At 50.4% G+C, this 17,718-nt stretch overlaps 3 protein-coding genes across 5 annotated transcripts; 1 reads left to right on the top strand and 2 right to left on the bottom strand.

The window, feature by feature from the left end:
• Positions 1-198: 198 nt before the first annotated feature.
• Positions 199-11,138, bottom strand: FOIG_09432 (uncharacterized protein). The gene is made up of 2 exons (XM_031209707.1): positions 4,183-11,138; positions 199-4,136 (listed from the first exon to the last, which is right to left on the bottom strand). The coding sequence occupies exons 1-2, from the start codon at positions 10,644-10,646 to the stop codon at positions 986-988; spliced, it is 9,615 nt and encodes a 3,204-aa protein (XP_031060794.1). The 5' UTR covers positions 10,647-11,138; the 3' UTR covers positions 199-985.
• A 682-nt stretch (positions 11,139-11,820) lies between these two features.
• FOIG_09431 (uncharacterized protein) lies at positions 11,821-13,681 on the top strand. The gene is made up of 3 exons (XM_031209706.1): positions 11,821-12,258; positions 12,312-12,578; positions 12,632-13,681. The coding sequence occupies exons 1-3, from the start codon at positions 11,935-11,937 to the stop codon at positions 13,517-13,519; spliced, it is 1,479 nt and encodes a 492-aa protein (XP_031060793.1). The 5' UTR covers positions 11,821-11,934; the 3' UTR covers positions 13,520-13,681.
• Positions 13,658-17,516, bottom strand: FOIG_09430 (uncharacterized protein). 3 transcript variants are annotated; one of them, XM_031209704.1, is made up of 4 exons: positions 17,402-17,516; positions 16,960-17,122; positions 14,097-16,807; positions 13,658-14,041 (listed from the first exon to the last, which is right to left on the bottom strand). In XM_031209704.1, the coding sequence occupies exons 3-4, from the start codon at positions 16,704-16,706 to the stop codon at positions 14,015-14,017; spliced, it is 2,637 nt and encodes an 878-aa protein (XP_031060791.1). In that variant the 5' UTR covers positions 16,707-16,807; positions 16,960-17,122; positions 17,402-17,516; the 3' UTR covers positions 13,658-14,014. The 3 variants fall into 3 exon arrangements, with proteins under 3 accessions (XP_031060791.1, XP_031060792.1, XP_031060790.1); XM_031209705.1 differs by having other exon boundaries at positions 16,960-17,082; XM_031209703.1 differs by lacking the exon at positions 17,402-17,516 and having other exon boundaries at positions 16,960-17,309.
• Between the last annotated feature and the right edge of the window lie 202 nt (positions 17,517-17,718).

The raw sequence follows: 17,718 nt of genomic DNA, 5'->3' as shown, positions 1-17,718 counted from the left end.
ACATGTCAGCTTGGGTAAAGAGATAGGCATGGATAATTCATTCGTCTCCTTCCGTGAAAGATATAGTCGTTTTGGATGTCACAGTGATTGTCGGCCATCTCCGTTGATATCTCGGTCTGGCCCGCCCGTCAGACTCTATCAAGACGACCGCTGTCTTGGGTTTGCTTGACACACTTCCCCTCAATTTCGAGAGTGCATGCATTGTTAATCTGGATCTAATTCATCTTCGTTAATCTGCTAATCGCTTCTCTCGTGGACTCCATACATCACATGTCTCTTTTGTCCTTGCCATATATGGCATCTCCCTATCTCCTCTCCTCTTCTCTTACATCCCAACTTTGCCGAGTTGCCTTCGCATGTGAGATCACGATGACCTCTTTTTGACTTTGGCTACACTGATAACAGCCTATCCCACTCTTCCTCCCGAGTGTCGCGCCAACGTTGGCTACACCGGTTCATCACTACAAGCGTTCATGTCCATATCGCCGCAACCTCTCCACGATATCGTCTCTTTCGCGTCTGCATCCGATTCATCGTCCCAGCCCCATCTGTCTCCGGCCGTAAGCCATTACTAAGCGGCACAGCCGAGCGAGAGCGACGGCCCGGCCTCAATGACGGTTATCTCGGTCGTCACGGGGGTTCGTGTAAATAAGCTTGATATGTCGCGTCGGGCCAGGCTGTGTACCTTACGGGGACATTCGCGTCTCGGCTCAGTATCTACCCCATGCGCCGTGTTAATGATGAAATGCGAGTGACTGAGACAGACTTCTCTGCTCTCTGTCTCGACAGGTGTCAATTCCAAGTCGTTGTGAAGTCGGGCATATCGCCATTGATTGGACCTGTTCAGGTATTCGATTGGTCACTATTGTAGATGTCGCAATGCTTCATTCGTGTACCTCGTGTTCTTATTAAATACGATCTAGCAATACTCCAAACTCCATCGCACTACTGCCTATTACAACGGCCCTCATACAGTATCCTCCTTTTACTCTCCACTTCTAAACCTCCTATTAAACTCTTCAACCGCAACCCCAATCATCTTGTACAAGAATCCCCTCTCACTGCCTTCACCGATAGGAATAAACGGTCCATTAGCTCCTCCTCTCAAAGCCAAGCTCACACCCGTCCGCTCCTTTGCGATAGTCTGAACATCCTTCAGAGGAACGTCCCACTCGCTTGTCAGACGTCGCGATCGGATCAACAAGATCCGAGCATATGTCACCATGACGACCATATCTTCCTTGGGTAGCTCAAGATGTCCAATGTACTGCTCGTCAAAGTATCGCCCATTGTCAACTTGCTTCAGCCAGTATTGACCGAGAGCTTCCCGCGGGTTGTAAGGGCGCACGATGCCATCTTGTGGAATGTATCGTGGATATCGTGTGCGATCCAATTCTTGACCGTCAAACACTGTGGTAGTGTTGCGAATACCTTCACTGACATTGCTTGCCATGTCAAGCACACCAACCGCCGGCTTGGTAGCCAGTCCAATCATGCCCTTGCCGACACCCTTGAAGAAGCCTAGAGCACCCTCCTGTTCGGCGCCCTCCAAGGGTTTGCGTGCAAGACCGCCAACGCCTGATGCAACACTTGTGATAAAGCTGTTCGCGCCAGCAGTCACACCGTACAAGGCGTGCTTCGGCCTGTTGCGAGCCCTTGTGATACGACGACGATCCTGGAATTGTTTGTCCAGTGACGCCGCTGCAAGTCCCTTACTGAGACTCCCTGTAAACTTGGAGAAACTGTCACTGAATCCGAACACCGTCTTCTTGGCAAACGAAGCGGCGCCCTTGGCGATGCCCAGACCAAACTCTTCTGGCTTATCCGACAAGATCAAGCCCTGATACGGTTCGTAAAACACATCTGTCACACCCGACGAGATGCTGTTGAACAGACCCACAGGGTTTCCGAGGAAGTCGGCAGATCCCAGAATCTTGTGGATCTGATACATGACCTCCTGACTATAGTGGCTGGAGAAGTTCTGAATAAGTACCGCTGTGGTCACTCTCACGTTGTCGAGGATAAGCGCATTGAACCGAAGTGGTGCATCGTTGACGTTTCCGACAGCCATGGTCATGACGTTGAGGAAGAACATGATGGGGTTGCGCGATGATGTCTTGTCCTCAGCATTGACACGTTCTGTACGCATGAAACTCAAGTTAAGCTGCATGGGCTGGATGTTGAGAACCTCAAAGTAGATATCTTGACCAGCTGGTTGGCCTGATGGCTCAGGAATGTCAAGATCTTCGTCGCACAGCTTCCCAGAATCGTCAACCTCTGTCCAGCTGGCGCCAGGCACATTTGTGAAGTCAAGAAGAGCAAACACAAAGTCCTCATCCAGATCAATTGTCATTTCCTGCAGCAGAATGGTCGCATACTTGACGTACAGCACACCATACGAATCATCCTTGACACGGCTGACCATGGCGTGCAGCGATGGATGAGCCTCTACCTCCTGCGCCTTCTTAGGCACAACACTGGGGTAAAGGACCATAGGGAAAATGCCACCGTACAATTGATTGTCGATCTGGATCCACTTGATAGCCATTGAGATTGTCTGGATCAGAGGCGAATCGCTGTACCGCAACTGGACATCACGGAAAGTCAAGTAGGCAAGTTCTTTCATCTGAGCGTTGACCAAGGAGACACCAATACCAGCCAGCTTGAGCTGCGCGCGGAATGTAGCACCTGTATCTTGATCCTTGACCTCAAAAGCCTCGGGGCCGGTGTTGGTCCTAGCCAATGCCTTGGGCTTGTACATGCTCTTGCTGGCACGGAAGTTGCTGAGAATCAGTGTCTGCTTCGGTCCATCGGCAGCAACGTTGATATCGACAATCTTAGGAGCTCCAGAAGAAGTATGGAACTTCATCGGAATCTGATTACCGATCTCGGCCAGCTTGACATGCCTTTCCTTGCCATTTGCAGCGATGATGATCTCTCGGAACTTGGCAGCAGGGAAATCCCAAGCATATGGCATGATGCTGCGAGGCGGAAGGCGATATCTTATCAGTCGCCATCCACTGCGGTCTTCGTCCCCATCTTCGTCAACATTGGGATTGGCTTGCCAGAACATGAACTCAACATCACTCTCGTTGCGCATCGAGTATGGCCAGTTCTTCTTCTCCATGCTGAGATTCAAGAAGACTGTAGAGTTCTCCATCAGAACCTCGACCTTGACGAGGTTCTGTCGCTGCCCAGCCTTGGCGATCTTGACATAAGTTGTGCCAATGTCCGCAATGTTGAATGGAGATGTCCATTGGTTGTTGACACCAGGGTAACAGAGACACAACTGCTTGACCTTGGATTTTTGCATGAAGTGTAGCGGCTGCAAAGCACCATCACTAAGAGTGAGATAGCCAGAGGAGCTGGATTCTCGAACAAGAATCTCTCCATCCATCTTGTTGTGTAGAACAAATCGAGGAGCAATCGTAACAACCTTGGTGAGCTTGTACTTGCCTTCACCTGACTCAACAGTAACACCCACGTGAATCTCCTTATCCTTAGTCGCTGAGTTCAACACAACCTCAGTGGTACTGCCGATAGCATCGAAACTTTGAGGCTTGCTCCATTCCGAGTCGGCAATCTTGAGAAGGGCTCGGTTGCGGTGATCATCATTTCCATAAGAGAACATGAAGGGAAGAGCCTTGGGACGCTCTCGATCAGATGTATCCATGAGAGGGAATTGGCCCGCTGCTGGCTTGGCCTGTTGCAGGAAGCTCTTGGCGCGGACTTGAACATCAACGCCAGTCTTGTTCAACACAACATAGGGGCTGAAGACTGTGATCTTGGAAGCACCTCCACTGTTGGGGATCTTGAAATGATGCAGTGAGAGATGCAGCGGCAATCCCTTGTCATCCTTGACAACGAGTTTATACTCTTTGCGGAACTCTTCATTCGTGCCTGAGTTGATGATTGCGAAATCGCTTGCCTTGAACACCGTATCTTGCATGTCGACGCTGAGGAGCAGAAGGTGTGAAAGCTCAACAACGTGGACGGGGCTGACACCTCCCTTTCGCAAGAAGTTGGTCCAATCTTTCTTGGTATTCTTATCATATATGCGATACTTGAAGTCGTATGGCAGCAGGTTCTCAAGCGTGACTGGCGCCGAGAGCTTGACCTTCATGTATGGGTATTGTCTGTAGTTGTTAGTATCATTACATGTAGCGAGGGCAGCAAGCTTACTTGGTCAATGGGTTGCCCTTATCAAAACGGGCATGGACCTGGAAGTAGAACGGATCGCCATTCTCTCCCTTACACACCACCTGCTTGGTAGGCCTCTTGAGCATGTCTCTCCAGAACAGATGGTCGGTACTCCACTGATACCCGAAACCGCCATCAGGCCTCACAATCACTTGCTTCTCAAATACGGCACCCACAGGAGCAGGTCTGGCGTCACCAGGCGCAATCTTCTCAATCTTGAGTAAATGTCCCTCCTGTACGTCAAATATACCAAGCTCGACTGGGATTTGCGTGGCATTTTCCACAAGTAGTGGAGATCTGAAGGTCACATACTTGATGTTGTCGGTTCCCAACTCGACTTCAACGCAGAGACGATGCAAGACATCGGCCTTGGGGCGAAGACCATACAGGTATTCTCCTTCTCGGTTGAGTCTCACGTTCTTAACGGGATCAAAACCACTGCCTTCCAACTGAATAGAGACGTAGTTCTGGTTCGACTCAGTGAGAAGGTTCTCACGCATCTTCTCCCAATGCTCAAAACTCCAGGGGGCTTCCTTGCCATCCTCCAAGCGGAGATTGATAGGCTCATCGCTGGTAGGACTCTTAGAGTGCACAACAACATCAAATCCAGTGTAGTTTCTGATGCGGTACGGTGCTTCAACACCACGCGGCTTGTCCAGCACATCCTCTTCGGATGTAAGGAACTGGAATGACTTGGAAGCCAGAGCAATTGAAGCGGTGGTAATGGTAACATCGAAAACCTTCTTTGAAGCGACATCAACCGACAACAGTCCTGAGATAGGGTCCTTAGCTACACCGAAGCCAACTTGCCATGGCTCGAGAAGAGGTTCCCAGCTGGACTTAGCAAAGTTGTAGACATTAGAGTACAGGTCAATGGCAGTCTCAGCCTTGAGGTTCGACGACCAATTCTCAGCTGAAGCAGTGAAGTTCTTGATGCCCAAGTCAAGGATTGGAAGTTCGTGTACGTCGCCAATTAGGACAACACGGATGCCGTCCACAGTTGCGGACAACGTCTCGTAGTTCTTTTGAGCAATCTGCTCTGGAGTCTTGCCCTTGTTATCGGCATGAGTAACAGCGTGAGAGGTTGCTGTGACCTTGCTTCGTCCAGCGATGGTAGACTGGCCTCGTCCACTGGCAGATCGTTGCTTCATTCCAGCGTGGCGAAGTTCTCTTGCTTTCTGCTCAGCAGGAGTCTCCTTAACTTGTTTAGGCTCGTTGCCAGACAACTCGCTCGCTTTGCTAATAATCTGAAGAACAAGAAGAATATCGCGGAGTGACAGTCGCAAGACAAGTGGTTCAATGTCCACGTGGATGTCCGTAGCTTGAGGCTTGGAGCTATCCATGCTCAATTGGACCGAGAAGTCATCAATGATACGAAGACGAGACGTCTCGAATTTGTCCATTCTACACAAGAACATGCCGATTTCGGAAATCTGGAAAGTCAAGGCATGCTGTTGCGAGAGAAGCATCTGTCGAATAGACAGGACAACCGCCTCGGAGCTTGATGTCAAGGGATTGGCGATCAGAATAACTTGAGCGTCAACGAGATTGACGCGGAAAGCAATGCTCATTGCAGACTCCTTCTTCTCTTGCTTTTGAGTGACCTCTTCGCTCTGTCGTCGCGAGATTTGCGACCGAGGACGCGAGGCGTTACCAGCATAAGAGACTTGCATGGACTCGGCGTCGGATTCGTCGGGTGTCGTCTCAGCGATACTCTCGTCATCCATTGGGCTGCCCTCATCAACCGTCAACGCCTCCATGGCGAATTTCTGAATGGCAAAGAGGTAGTCAAGTGCAAAGATCACCCTTGGACTGTCGATAGTAGCCATGGCAATCAAGCTCTTTTCTTTGCCGCCCGACATGGTAACGCTAGCCATCAGTTGTTGCACGTCCTTGTTCATCGATGACATGATACGACGGAACTTGTTGGTCTCGCGCGGCCGACTATCGTAGATTGTGAATGATCGGATAAGCAGCTCTGCCTCAAGTGAACCGTCGGAGAGCATCCTTGTCTTGACCTTTGTGTCATCGAGCGAGAATCGAGATAGACTGGACCTCGCAATGTCGTGCACAGGCTCATTCTCTGGCGCGTTGATCAGTTCAAGGCCAATGGTGTTGACGCGGAAGACGAGATCAAGCTTTGTCCATTCCTTGTCGATCGAACCAAGTTCAGGCCCAAGATCAATAAGACTCTGGTCTTCGCCAGCCTTGTCTTCACTGTTGACTGTGCGAGCGCGCTGTAGAGTACCCTCGTCAACTGCCTTGGCAGCCTCTTCTTCATTGTCGTTACCTTCGCCAGCAAATGCTGCAGGCACAGACTTAGAGATCTCCAGAAGGAACTTGACTTGGTACTGAGTGAGTCGCAGGTTGAAGTCAGACATCGTTCCTTCTATTTCGGTCTCTGGTCTCTTGACACCAGACTTGTGTTCAGCATATGTGATGTTGAATCCAAGATCGACATGGTCAATCATCTCGAGCTCCTCTGAATCATTACCAGCGTAGTGGAAGTCGGAAGTGAGCTTGATGTTGCGAATACCAGCAGACAGCTTCATAGCAATATCTGAGTTCTCGCTGTCGTCCAGAGGGGTGAATTTGTTCTGAGCGTAGATCTCACCAAGGTAAGCAGTGACGACATCTCTTTCAGTCTGACCTGGCTGTTGCACTCGAGGGAACACAACGATAGGAGTGTTGACAACAACATCAAACTTGAAGCGACTTGGGCTCTGTTGCAACTGATTGGCTTGGTTCATAGCAGCTTGGCGCGCAGCATTGTATAGAGCCTGCATCTTGCCAAATTTGACCAAGAAGTCAATAATCTTGCGGAATGGCTCCTCTACAAAATTCACCTTGACGGAACCAGCACGAAGGAAGACTGAGCTGTCATATCCAGGATAAGCCTTGGGATTGGAAGAGTCAAATGTTTCGTAGCGAAAGTCTGCCAAGTCATCGCCTTGAATGGTCACGAGCTTTCGCAAGTGTGAATCCTCTGAGACGCCGAGATTAACGTCGTCAACGAGCGAAAGATCACCAAGTCGAGCCGAGATACGCATGGTCTTGCCTCGTAGGAAGATGCCGGCGTCAGCCTTGTTGAAGGAGAGCGTGGCAAGCCGAATGCCATCATTATTGAGGATCAGCCTGATACTCTTCAAGTCAACCTTGACACGAATAGATCCTGTGTTGGAGTTTACTGAGGGGGCGTTGACGACCGCTACAGCAGTATCAACGCTTTCTGAATCGTCATCATCATCCAGTAGAGCCTTGTTATTATTCGACTCGTCTTCGTTATTCGTAAAAGTGATGAGGATAAAGTCCAGTAGCGTGAGCAGTGTCTTTCGGGTTACGACCAAGTTGATTGTGGATATGACAGCGTTGATGTTGGTCTCTACACCCTCGTACACGGGCATGAACTCGGGAGACAAGGGGTTGACCTTGACAAACTTGACGTGAACCAAGCTGCGGCCCTCCTTGAGATCCTCGCTGTCACCAGACGAGATTATCGACTTAAACTCAGCTGAAGGGTTGTCCACAAAGTCATCGACAGTGACTGAGCCAAGTGAAACATCGGCTACCATGTCGAATGGTCTGGTGTAAAACTCCAGGTCGAACCGCTCAGCGACCAACTCGACAAGCAAGGCATCGGGCTTCTGGCCATCAGGGTCACTTCGGTAAAGCGAACCCTTGAGGGTATCAACCTTAAACTTGAACTCAAAAATGCGCTGCTGAACTCGGAGCTGCTCTGCATCACCACCATCTGGAGCATCCTCAAAGTCATCATCATCTTCATCCATATCATCAAGCACAACAGCGGTTTCCGATTGCATAAATGGGAAAGGCGTGGACTGCCTTCGTTCACGCTGAGACTTTCTTCGTGATCGGTTGGATGAGTTGCTCTTGAGACGAGGACGAGATGGCTCCTTGCGCTCCTCTAATCTTGGTGCAGGTCCGCCAAACTTGGGAATAGCCACATCAATGACCTTCATGAGATTCTTATACTTGGTATCAGATACAGTGGCGTGAAGCATTGGCAGATGTCCCGAGACCTTGAACTTGGTCAAGTTGGGGGCCTTGGGTAGAATGGAGGTCTCGACAATGAAGTCAACATTGATCCGCTCAACAACATGGAGATGAGCTTCATCTGTCTTCTCAACCAATTGAGCTTTGGTGTCCTCAACTGAGGGTCCGATAAGGACTTGGGTCGACGTCAATTTGACAATAAACTTGTCATACATGACAGATTCGAGTCGCTTGAGATCTTCGTCGCTGTATGCCTGCTTTTGTTTCGATTGAATCTCCTTCATTGTGCTTTGGTCAACCAGCTCACTGTTGACATGGATGTGACCAGCATCTACAATCAGACATGTAGAGTTCTCGGTGGTGATGCTGACAGGCACAATGATCAGAGGTGCTTGGAGATCCAACTCAGCATTGATCGTCTTGTGCTCCTCCAAAGCGAACTCGAGACCCGCTCGAGTCTGCTCACGAATACTTTCAACGGTCGCACCAGCACTCTCCATGAGGGCGGTAATAGACTCCATGTGACGCTCAGGCGGTCTGAAGAAGTCGGCGATCCCAACAACAAAATTGGGGTTCCAGATAACCTCAAGAGGCTTCATCTTTCCGACAACGGCAATATCACCCTCGCGCTCAATGGGGTTCTGCTCAAACTCGAATTGGAAGAAGGGTTCTTCCTCTGGCTGCTCGAGTTCGGCCAACGACAGTCGCTTACGCTGCTTTTCAGTCGGTGCATCCTTGACTCGGACAATCTCAGGGTAGACTGAGTCTGGTGTTGTGCCATCGTTGACACGAAGGCCACCAAGGCTAACATTAGCAAGAACTGAATCCTTTCTCTGTAGCATCTTGGCTTTGAAGACATCAAAGTGCAGACTGAGGAGGTCCGCTGCGTGATCGTGAGGGCTCTTCTTGAGTGTGAAGCTACCTGTGCTCAGGGACGTCTCGATGCACATCTTGATAGCCTCACGAGGAACATCGACCTCATCAGCGATGGCGTTCTTCTCGTCCCAATCGATGGCCTCGTAGAGCTCTTGTCGTTGCTCCTCAGTCATCTGTGTGTTCTCTTCATTCTGTTCAATCTTTTCTTGAGGCTTGGAACCCCACACCCACGAGATCCAGCCTTGTTGTTGCTGTTGCTGTTGTTGTGGTTGGTTCTTGAGAGCTTCTGCATTCTCTTTCTTAAGCTGGTTGCGGGCCAAGGATCGCCAGAATCGCAGATCCTCGTATGTGAGCTTCCATTCGAGAGCATTGATCTCATCAGTTTCCTCGGCAGACATCTGATGGCCTTGTTTTCTCTTCTTGAACAGCTCGATATATCGTTTTCGATCGTCTCGTCGCTCGCGGAAGTAGTCCCATGACCATTTGCGGTTGCGTTCGTGAATCTTTGATAACACAGCGTTACCCGCAAACTCGAGCCAAGCACGGGGATCTTCTTTGGGTCGGACGCCCTTTGGTTGTAGGCGTTTGTATTCTTGGTGTCGAATGAAGTAATGGAACAAATCGACCATCATTAAAGCGTCTCGGTATTGGTCGTCATCGAGAACAAGACCAATTTCCTCGAACAGTAAGTTGGCCTTGAACTTGGGTACCTTGATATCGCCCGACTTGTCGAGCTCGATCTTTGCTTGACCATTGACGGGCCTGAGGATGAACTGATGGTTTGCATTCTCTTGAGCGTCTTCTCCAATCATTTCTCTAAACTTCGCTACCATTTCATCATGTGGCATTAATTCCTCTGAGGAGGTTGAAGCTTCTCGCCCAGTCCCGAGAAGGGTTGAATCAGTATTCCAGTACACAGCCAGAGCACCCAAGGTAGCCAGCTTGTGGGTGACTGTGTTAGAGTCTTGGATGAAAGTAGGCTTCCACTGACCATCGGTACTGACGGCACTGAACTCCTCGAGAGTAACACCGAGGGCGAATGGGTGCCCTGGCGCTGAGATGGAGTCTTCGTATCGAATGTGTATGTTCTTGACCGTGACTTGCAAGTTGTCGACGATCTTTGTTACCAGACTTTGTGTAAAGCTCTGGCTCTTCTTCTGCTCCTCCTGACTTAAACCTTCCTGGTTCCTCTCCTTGAGCAACTCGGCACTGTCAAGCTTCTCCATCTTGAGGCGCTGTTTCCTGCGATCTTCCTCGTCCTGATCGTACTCAGCCTCTTCCTTCGGGCTGGCAAGAAGAAAGACATCCTGAATAAAGACCTTGACGGGTGCACCGCGCAGGTTTGACCAGGGAATGACGAGTGTCAGCTCGCCGAGGTGACCCTCCATAACATTTATGGGAAGCTTGAGCTGGTCGAGTGCCTCGCGGCGCAGCTCGAGGTTGCGGAGCTTAACATCGCCGGACCAGATACCGACTTTCAACTGGGCTGGGTCGAAGTTCTTGACATACATGCCCAGGAAGCGGTTAAGCAGGCCAGCGACGAGGCCTTCGAGCATTCTGGAGGTGTTGTGGCCGTAACCCGGGCCGGGGAAGGGAAGGTAGGGTTTGTGTTATTTGTTTTATCGAGGACTCATCCGTCGGCGTGTGGTTGTTGACACGGGTGCCATGCGAGGCTCGATCGGTGAAGCGATTGCTATCCTCGGGCGTGAACGTGAGGTATAGGACTTTGTGGAGCGGGGTTACACTCGAGGCAGTATCGTAAGTATTTCCCCTCAAAGTGTTGGGTGAAATAGAGGGGAAAAGCGGGATTCGGTGGATGAGGGTATTACCGATTGTGCCTCTCGAGTAACAAAGATGGACGAAACTCGGTGATGGAGGAGATATGGAAAAGGTGGGTTTCGTGTCGGGCTGTGAGTGAGTGACGCAGCTGGGCCCGGAGCAAAAGTAGGAAGCAGCGGTTTTGGGGAATGGTGTGGCGTGTATGACGATGCTGTCAGAGGTACTTGTTATTTGGCATTGATTCTGGTGGAGGACCAAGTACCGAATTGGCTTTGGATTGACAGTAGCTTTATTTTTTTACGTTCCAACGCGGTCGGGTACCTACCGTAGATTGTAGAAACTGCTAACAGCTGGACCTAGCCCTGGAGCACATCAAAGCACAGGGCACTTTTGGTGGGGCATCTTGGAAGATCTTCTAAACAAGGACTTGGCAGAGTTGATCTGTTAAATATCATGACTATTTTATCGATATCAACAATACGATAGAAGGTTTAGCTATCTGTGCATTCCCTCCTCTCATCATTGCCGATTTCGGTAGCTATTCTCACTTTCAGGGCTATTTCTGGTTGGTGTTTATATCAATGGCTGCCCACCCGAACGAAGTCTGAAGCTATTCCACCAAAATACAACTCTCATGACGTCACGACATAGCTTCACGTCCATCGCGATGATGTAGGCGTGACAACAAAAACAGAACAAAATGGCACATCCATGAACGGCTTGGCCTCCTTTTCCGGGCCGGACGGGACTGTCTCTACGTGTGACAAGCAGAAATTATATTTCCCCAATTTCCAGTTCCAGGTACAATTACTAAGGAAACTGTAACAAGCAAGCCATTACGTAGATAGCTCCAAGATCTTGGAATAACAGGAAGCTTCCATGATTGTGGTGTCTCCATTGAAACACCGATCCTCATGGTATTTCAGTTTCAGCTGGCCTTCCATTCCAGACCTTTTTTACTCTTTTCTCCTTTCATACCTTTTCGGTTATCAGATGAAATCAGCTTGGTCTGGTTGCAGCAGTTACTCGCGTGCCTCTAATTGAACTCCATCTATAACATTGACAATGTTCCGTACCTCTTCTCGCTCCCTTTGGGACGTTGCCTCAAGAGCTTCTTCCAATCGAGCTTCGCAATTCCTCCCCCGCGCATCAATTGCGCCTCTTTTGCGTCAGCAGCGCGCCGCATACTCTAGCAAATCCGACGAAGAGAATCCTCCTCCTCCCAAGCAGCCCATTGACATTGAAGCTGAGCGCAAGCGGGGACAAGAGCTCCTCCAGTCCAACCCAAGTGTTGTTTCATCTAAGAGTTCGGTCGCCAATGCTGCGTCTACAGCTCAGGGCTCCAAGAGCGCTGATCAAGACATGACTAGTGAGCTCAAGCACGATATTGTAAGCTTCAATCTAGCGTAACACTCGATTCGAAGGATTCTAACAGTTTGAAGCACGTTGTCAAAGATACCTTTACCTTTACAGACGTCCCGCGCGAGTCGAGCATCCTCGGTTTGGCTGGTACACTGCCCTACCTGGGAACTTCGCTTTCGACCGTCTTCCTCGCTTGGGACTTGAACAAGCCCATTCCTACGGGCAACTCCTTCTACGATGCTATCATGATCGATCATGAGACAGCCAAATACCTGCTAAGCGCCCTTGAGCCTCTTCAGCTTGGATATGGTGCTGTCATCATCTCTTTCCTGGGTGCTATTCACTGGGTAAGTCTACAGCTTCACAATAGCTACACATTTAGCTAACCACCAGCGATCAGGGTCTCGAGTACGCCGAGAAGCAACCCCTTCGTGAACGAACCCGTTTCCGCTACGGCATGGGCCTTGCAGCTTCCATTGTCGCATGGCCAACTCTTATGCTCCCCGTAGAGTACGCTCTTACTTCTCAGTTCATGGCCTTCGTCGCTCTTTACTTCGCCGATTCCCGCGCTGCGACAAAGGGATGGGCACCTCGATGGTACGGCTCATACCGCTTCCTTCTCACAGCCATGGTCGGCTTCGCTATCTTCATCTCTCTCATCGGCCGCGCCAAGATCAAGCAAGGCGATGCCATCACTGCCAAGGGTCTGAGCGACAACTTCGCCAGGTCTGGTATTGCTGATCACGATACCAACTGGGAGAAGCTAGAGGCTGAGGAGAAGGCACGTCGACGAAAGCAAAAGGAGGAAGAAGAAAAGAAGGCAAAGGAGGCCGAGAAGAGGAAGAAGGAAGAGGAGAAGAAGGGTAAGAAGAAGGATGGCAAGGGCGATGATAAGGCTAAGAAGGGTGACGACAAGAACAAGGCTTCTGAGGAGGGTAACAAGAAGGACGAGGAGAAGAGCGAGAACAAGGACAAGGATACTGAGAAGAAGGATGATGGCAAGGACTCTGAGTCTAAGGACGAGGGTGAGTCCAAGGATGACAAGGAGGAGTCTGACTCGAAGGATGAGTTCAAGGACGAGGATAAAAAGTCTCAGTCTGACGAAGACAGCAAGGACGACAAGGACAAGAAGTCAGAGGAATCATCCGACAAGGAGTCAAAGGACGACTCCAAGCAAGAGTCCGACAAGAAGGACGATAAGAAGGACCAGTCTGAAGACAAGAAGGAGGAAAAGTCCGACGAGAAGAAGGATGATAAATCTGAGGGTAAGAAGGACAAGAAGGAATGAGTTGCTGTCGCAATGACCAAGTTGAGCTGAAGCGCTTAGCGATCATAACGGAGTTCCGGGATTTGCTGTACTTATTTCTTACATGACAGTTAATGAATTGATGTCACAGGATGCTACGTTTAAATTCAAGACTATGTTTGAGTTCACAAAGATTGACATCACCCTTGAAATGAATACTGTAACATGAAGGCAAATCACCAATCCGATGCATTAAAAAAAACTAGGTATCTCTGACCCACCGCGGGTATTGCTTCGCAAAATCCCAAACACAGCCTTGGCCCATGTGTAATTCTATCAGACCCTCGAAGAGAAGCGAAACACTCAAGACAGATGGTGGCACAACTTCCAACGCCGTGAAAATGCAACCTGACCAGGACCGTCTGTGTCAGTCCCAGGAGTACCCATCCAGCTTTTCCGCCATAAACCTCCCAAAAATCATCATCGTTAAAGTACTAGAACAAACAATCATTGCACGCCGAGTTTCTAACAATGCTCCTAAGGTCGAGCGAGCCCTTGCTTGGCCTATAGATGGTCAGTTGCCGTCGCATCGGATACTAGTAGTGTTGGGTTAACGTACCTTCATCTGTTCAATTCGGGCCTTCAGCTGACTTGTCACCTCTGCTGCCCTTCTCCAACTCTCGGCACCATTGCCTCCAGTAGGCTGAGGTAGCGACGACATAGGACGTTGAGAAGGTGCTGGTGCATGGTCGTCGTCGCGATATGATGCAGCACTTCTGAAGCCTCGTGCGGGAGATCCACGTCCGGATGAGCTTGCGCTACCAGCATATCGCATCTCAGGGCTAAGCTTGTTGCGAGGAATCATCTGCTCGCCATTTTCCTTCTCCTCAGACATACTGCTGGTGATGCTCATTCTATGGCGGCTCACCGAGGGAGGTCCATGGTCTCGGTAGACATCATCGTGTGTGGGAGAAGCAAGGCCAGGGCTGTTCATACCATTTCCAGAGCTACCCAATCCTTCGGCACGGCTCAAAGCCTTCTTAAGTCTTTCTAGTTCGCGTCGCAGGCGGTCGTTGGTCTGTTCCGTAGCCTCTGCATCGCTTCTCGCGCGGACCAATTGTGTCTCCTTGGCCTTGATGCTCAAGACGTCTCGGGTGTGGTCTTCGATCAGGCCAGCATTCTGGTTCTTGAGCTCTTGAATCTCTGACATGAACTTGCTACGTTCCTGTCGCATCTCATCAACTTGACGGGTTAGCCGGTCGTTGGCTGCTCTAAGCTCCTCAATCTCGGCGCGCTCCACAGCAGTGAGACCGCTAGATGGAGGCGGCGAGGCTGGTGCGACTGGGGGTGAGGGTGCGGTAGGTTTGGCGAGAGAGCGTCCGGCAAGTCCACGAGAGAGACCAAGGCGAGGTTGAGCGGGTGGTGCAGGCTCGTCATCGGGCATGACAGGGGCAGCGGGCGCTCGGCGAGGAGAGCCAGGTGCCGGACCTCCAAGGGTCCTCTTCTGGGGACCCTTCAATCCTCCAAGTGTAGGCTTTCCGAGCTTGCCAGCGGCAGGTCGTGAGCTTGGCTGAGGAGTGGGAGGAGTATCATCTGGCATTACTGGAGCCGCAGCGGCAGCAGGAGCAGCCTTCTTGGCCATAGGCTTCTTTCCACCCATGACTTTCTTGGGAGGCGCCGCTTTAGGTGCAGGTGCCGCCTTGGGCTTGGGCTTCTCCTTTGCTTTGACTTCGGCGGCCTCGAAGAATTCCTTGACCTTGTTCTTGCGGATGTCGTCCAGACCTTCCAGGTTAGGTGTCATAGCACGCTCACCAATAATCTTCATGATGGTACCAAGAATCTCAGCACCGCCATCTCGAAGAGCAGGGCTTGACTCGGACAAGAGCTTCTTTCCAGCCTCGCAGATGGTAGCTTGCTCGGGCTTGCTGGGCACATCTCGGGTGTTTCGTAGGCAGCGAATTAAGAACTTCATGGTACCCTCCTTGACCTGAGGGTTCTTGTTTCCAAGGTATGTGGTGATGTCCTCAAGACACTCAGTCAAGTCGGTGGAGGCGAAAGCAGCGTCGAGAGCGGCGCCGAGAGCATCCGCGACAGAAGCCTTCTTCTCCTTGAGTCGGTCCATGATGGGCTGCATCACAATGCTGCGATACTTGGCAAAGGCCTTTCGCAAGCCCTTTGCGAGAGCCTCGATACAGAGAGCAGCCTGAGTGACGACGGCAACATTGGCGTCCTTCATGCATTTGGCCAATCCGCGACAAACTTCATTGAAATCGGTTTCCTTGATGCGAGGAACATTAAGTGCCTGGTGAAGACCGTCGACTGCTTCTTTTCGGTCCTTCCACTTCGAGGAGGCAAGTAGATCGCTGAAGTTGGGCGGGATCTTCTTGCTGACATCCTGAGGTTCAGCCAAATCGAACGCGTCGACCTCGCCAACATCGTCGCCCTCTCCTTCGCCTTCTTCACCCTCCTCGCCACCTTCGGGAGCAGCGTCAATAGCTTCTTGTTGCGATCGGAGGAGTCGTTCTTGCTTGGGAGGGCCTTCGGCCTTGATCTTCTCAAACTGCGCTTCCAAATCGGTCTGTTGGGTAGGCTTGAGCTCGCCCCAGAACATCGGCTTCATAGCCTCCCTGAGCCATCTGTAAAGTTCGACTGTCAAGTTCGTTGCCTCAGCACGGACGTTCTTGTCGGCGGCACCGAAGGCTTTTGGGAGCGCTTTGAGCACAGGTTTGGGATCGACGACCTTGCAACCATAGTTATGGAAGATTTGTGTAAGGGCGTTCAGTGTCGCAGCAACGTTCTTGGGAACCTTGTTGGAAAGACCGGGCAGCATGTCCTCAATGACCGGCCCAGCGACATCGAGCTCAATGTACAAAAGCAAAGCTTCGATGGAGTTTTGCTTGATCGCGGCACGTGTGGAGGATAGACACTTCTCGACCATGGGTGTAATGGTCTGATTTCGCGTCCGTAGACAGCAGTCTCGTCCACCATATTTGAGGAATGCGCATAGGGCGGTGACGGCTTCTTGTTGAGCGGCGACGTTTGAATCGAGAACTGCTTTGTTCCACAGGCCGGGTTCGTTCAAAAATGGTCGGAAACAAGGATCGGACTCGTCGGGAGACTTTTCGAACTGCTTGGTTGCTTCTTCATATGCTCCTTTTCTAACCTTCCAGACCTTGTGAGCGAAGCGGTCCGCCAAGGGTATGGAGCTAAAATCTTCTTCTTCAGCCATGGTAGTGTTTGAGGGGGAAAATGTGTATTGGGGAGAACTCAAGACAGGGTATCTTTCGAGTGGATGATGTTGTTTCTTCTTGTTGTGCTTTATAAAGCGGACTAAGCGGGTAATTAGCTTATGAAATAAACGAGAGCGGCGAGGAGGATCCATCATATATAGAGCTCTGGTTGGGCTCTCATAAGCGCGCGAGACGCTCTACAGGAGCAAGAACAGGTTTGATGATATTCGAGTGAATGTAAGTTGAACGTACCAGAGTTTTAAAGCAGCGGATTGAACTGCGGGTATCAAATAGAGGGAAGAGGCTTTGTCGCGTGAGTGAAAGGGCAATGGATGGATGTTCAAGAGGAAACAAAGCAGAAGTGCGTCGTTCTTTCTATAGAGGGTAGCCCGGCGCAAGGTTAGTGAATCCAAATCTGTAGAGGAACAAGCATGCGCAACACAGAAGCAACTGCCAAAATAAGGAAGCAGGGCAGGGTGAGGTAAGAACAGGCAAGGGACTCTATTTGTTCCCAGATCCTTGTTGTTTGGTTTGGGTGAGGGACGATCAAATGGTCTTGTTCATTTTTTGGAGGGGAAAGACTGAAAGTCAACAAGCGCCCGTCACCTGATTTACAGGGGTTGAAATTGAAGTGCCTAAAATGACGGCGGGACGGAACAGAACATGGAGTCTGATTTTCAGGGACCTTACTTACAGTTTGTTTGTCTGTGAGGTGAGGTTGATAGTGCAGATGTTTTGTCGAATTGGGAAAGACAAGAGTTATATTGAGAGTTAAATGGGTCAGATGCTGTGCCACAGACCCTTCAAAAATAGACGTTCCTGGCTTATGACTCTTGTGGTGTGTTGTCATTCAAATGGCCCGGTTCTCTTTATTGACGCCCAATCTGCGCCATTGCCCCAGAAACAGACTGCAGCCACACCAACGTCAAAACGCATGAAGATCAACACCTACAGCCAAGAAACGGTTCAGAATTAATTACGGGACAAAACACTTTTTAAAAATCAGGAATT

Source organism: Fusarium odoratissimum (genome assembly GCF_000260195.1).
Source record: "Fusarium odoratissimum NRRL 54006 unplaced genomic scaffold supercont1.15, whole genome shotgun sequence".
Taxonomy (NCBI): Eukaryota; Fungi; Ascomycota; class Sordariomycetes; order Hypocreales; family Nectriaceae; genus Fusarium; species Fusarium odoratissimum.
Note: the sequence above shows the minus strand (reverse complement) of the source record. Positions and strands in the feature narration are given on the sequence as shown.

What these genes read in the sequence shown, in the direction of transcription:
- FOIG_09430 (XM_031209704.1), bottom strand. Translation starts at nt 16,706, where the DNA reads ATGGCTGAAGAAGAAGATTTTAGCTCCATACCCTTGGCGGACCGCTTC. An exon ending in CCCGAATTGAACAGATGAAG is followed by an intron (nt 14,042 to 14,096) that starts GTACGTTAACCC and finishes GACCATCTATAG; the next exon opens with GCCAAGCAAGGGCTCGCTCG.
- FOIG_09432 (XM_031209707.1), bottom strand. Translation starts at nt 10,646, where the DNA reads ATGCTCGAAGGCCTCGTCGCTGGCCTGCTTAACCGCTTCCTGGGCATG. An exon ending in AAGGGCAACCCATTGACCAA is followed by an intron (nt 4,137 to 4,182) that starts GTAAGCTTGCTG and finishes TAACAACTACAG; the next exon opens with ACAATACCCATACATGAAGG.
- FOIG_09431 (XM_031209706.1), top strand. Translation starts at nt 11,935, where the DNA reads ATGTTCCGTACCTCTTCTCGCTCCCTTTGGGACGTTGCCTCAAGAGCT. An exon ending in GTGAGCTCAAGCACGATATT is followed by an intron (nt 12,259 to 12,311) that starts GTAAGCTTCAAT and finishes AACAGTTTGAAG; the next exon opens with CACGTTGTCAAAGATACCTT. An exon ending in TCCTGGGTGCTATTCACTGG is followed by an intron (nt 12,579 to 12,631) that starts GTAAGTCTACAG and finishes ACCAGCGATCAG; the next exon opens with GGTCTCGAGTACGCCGAGAA.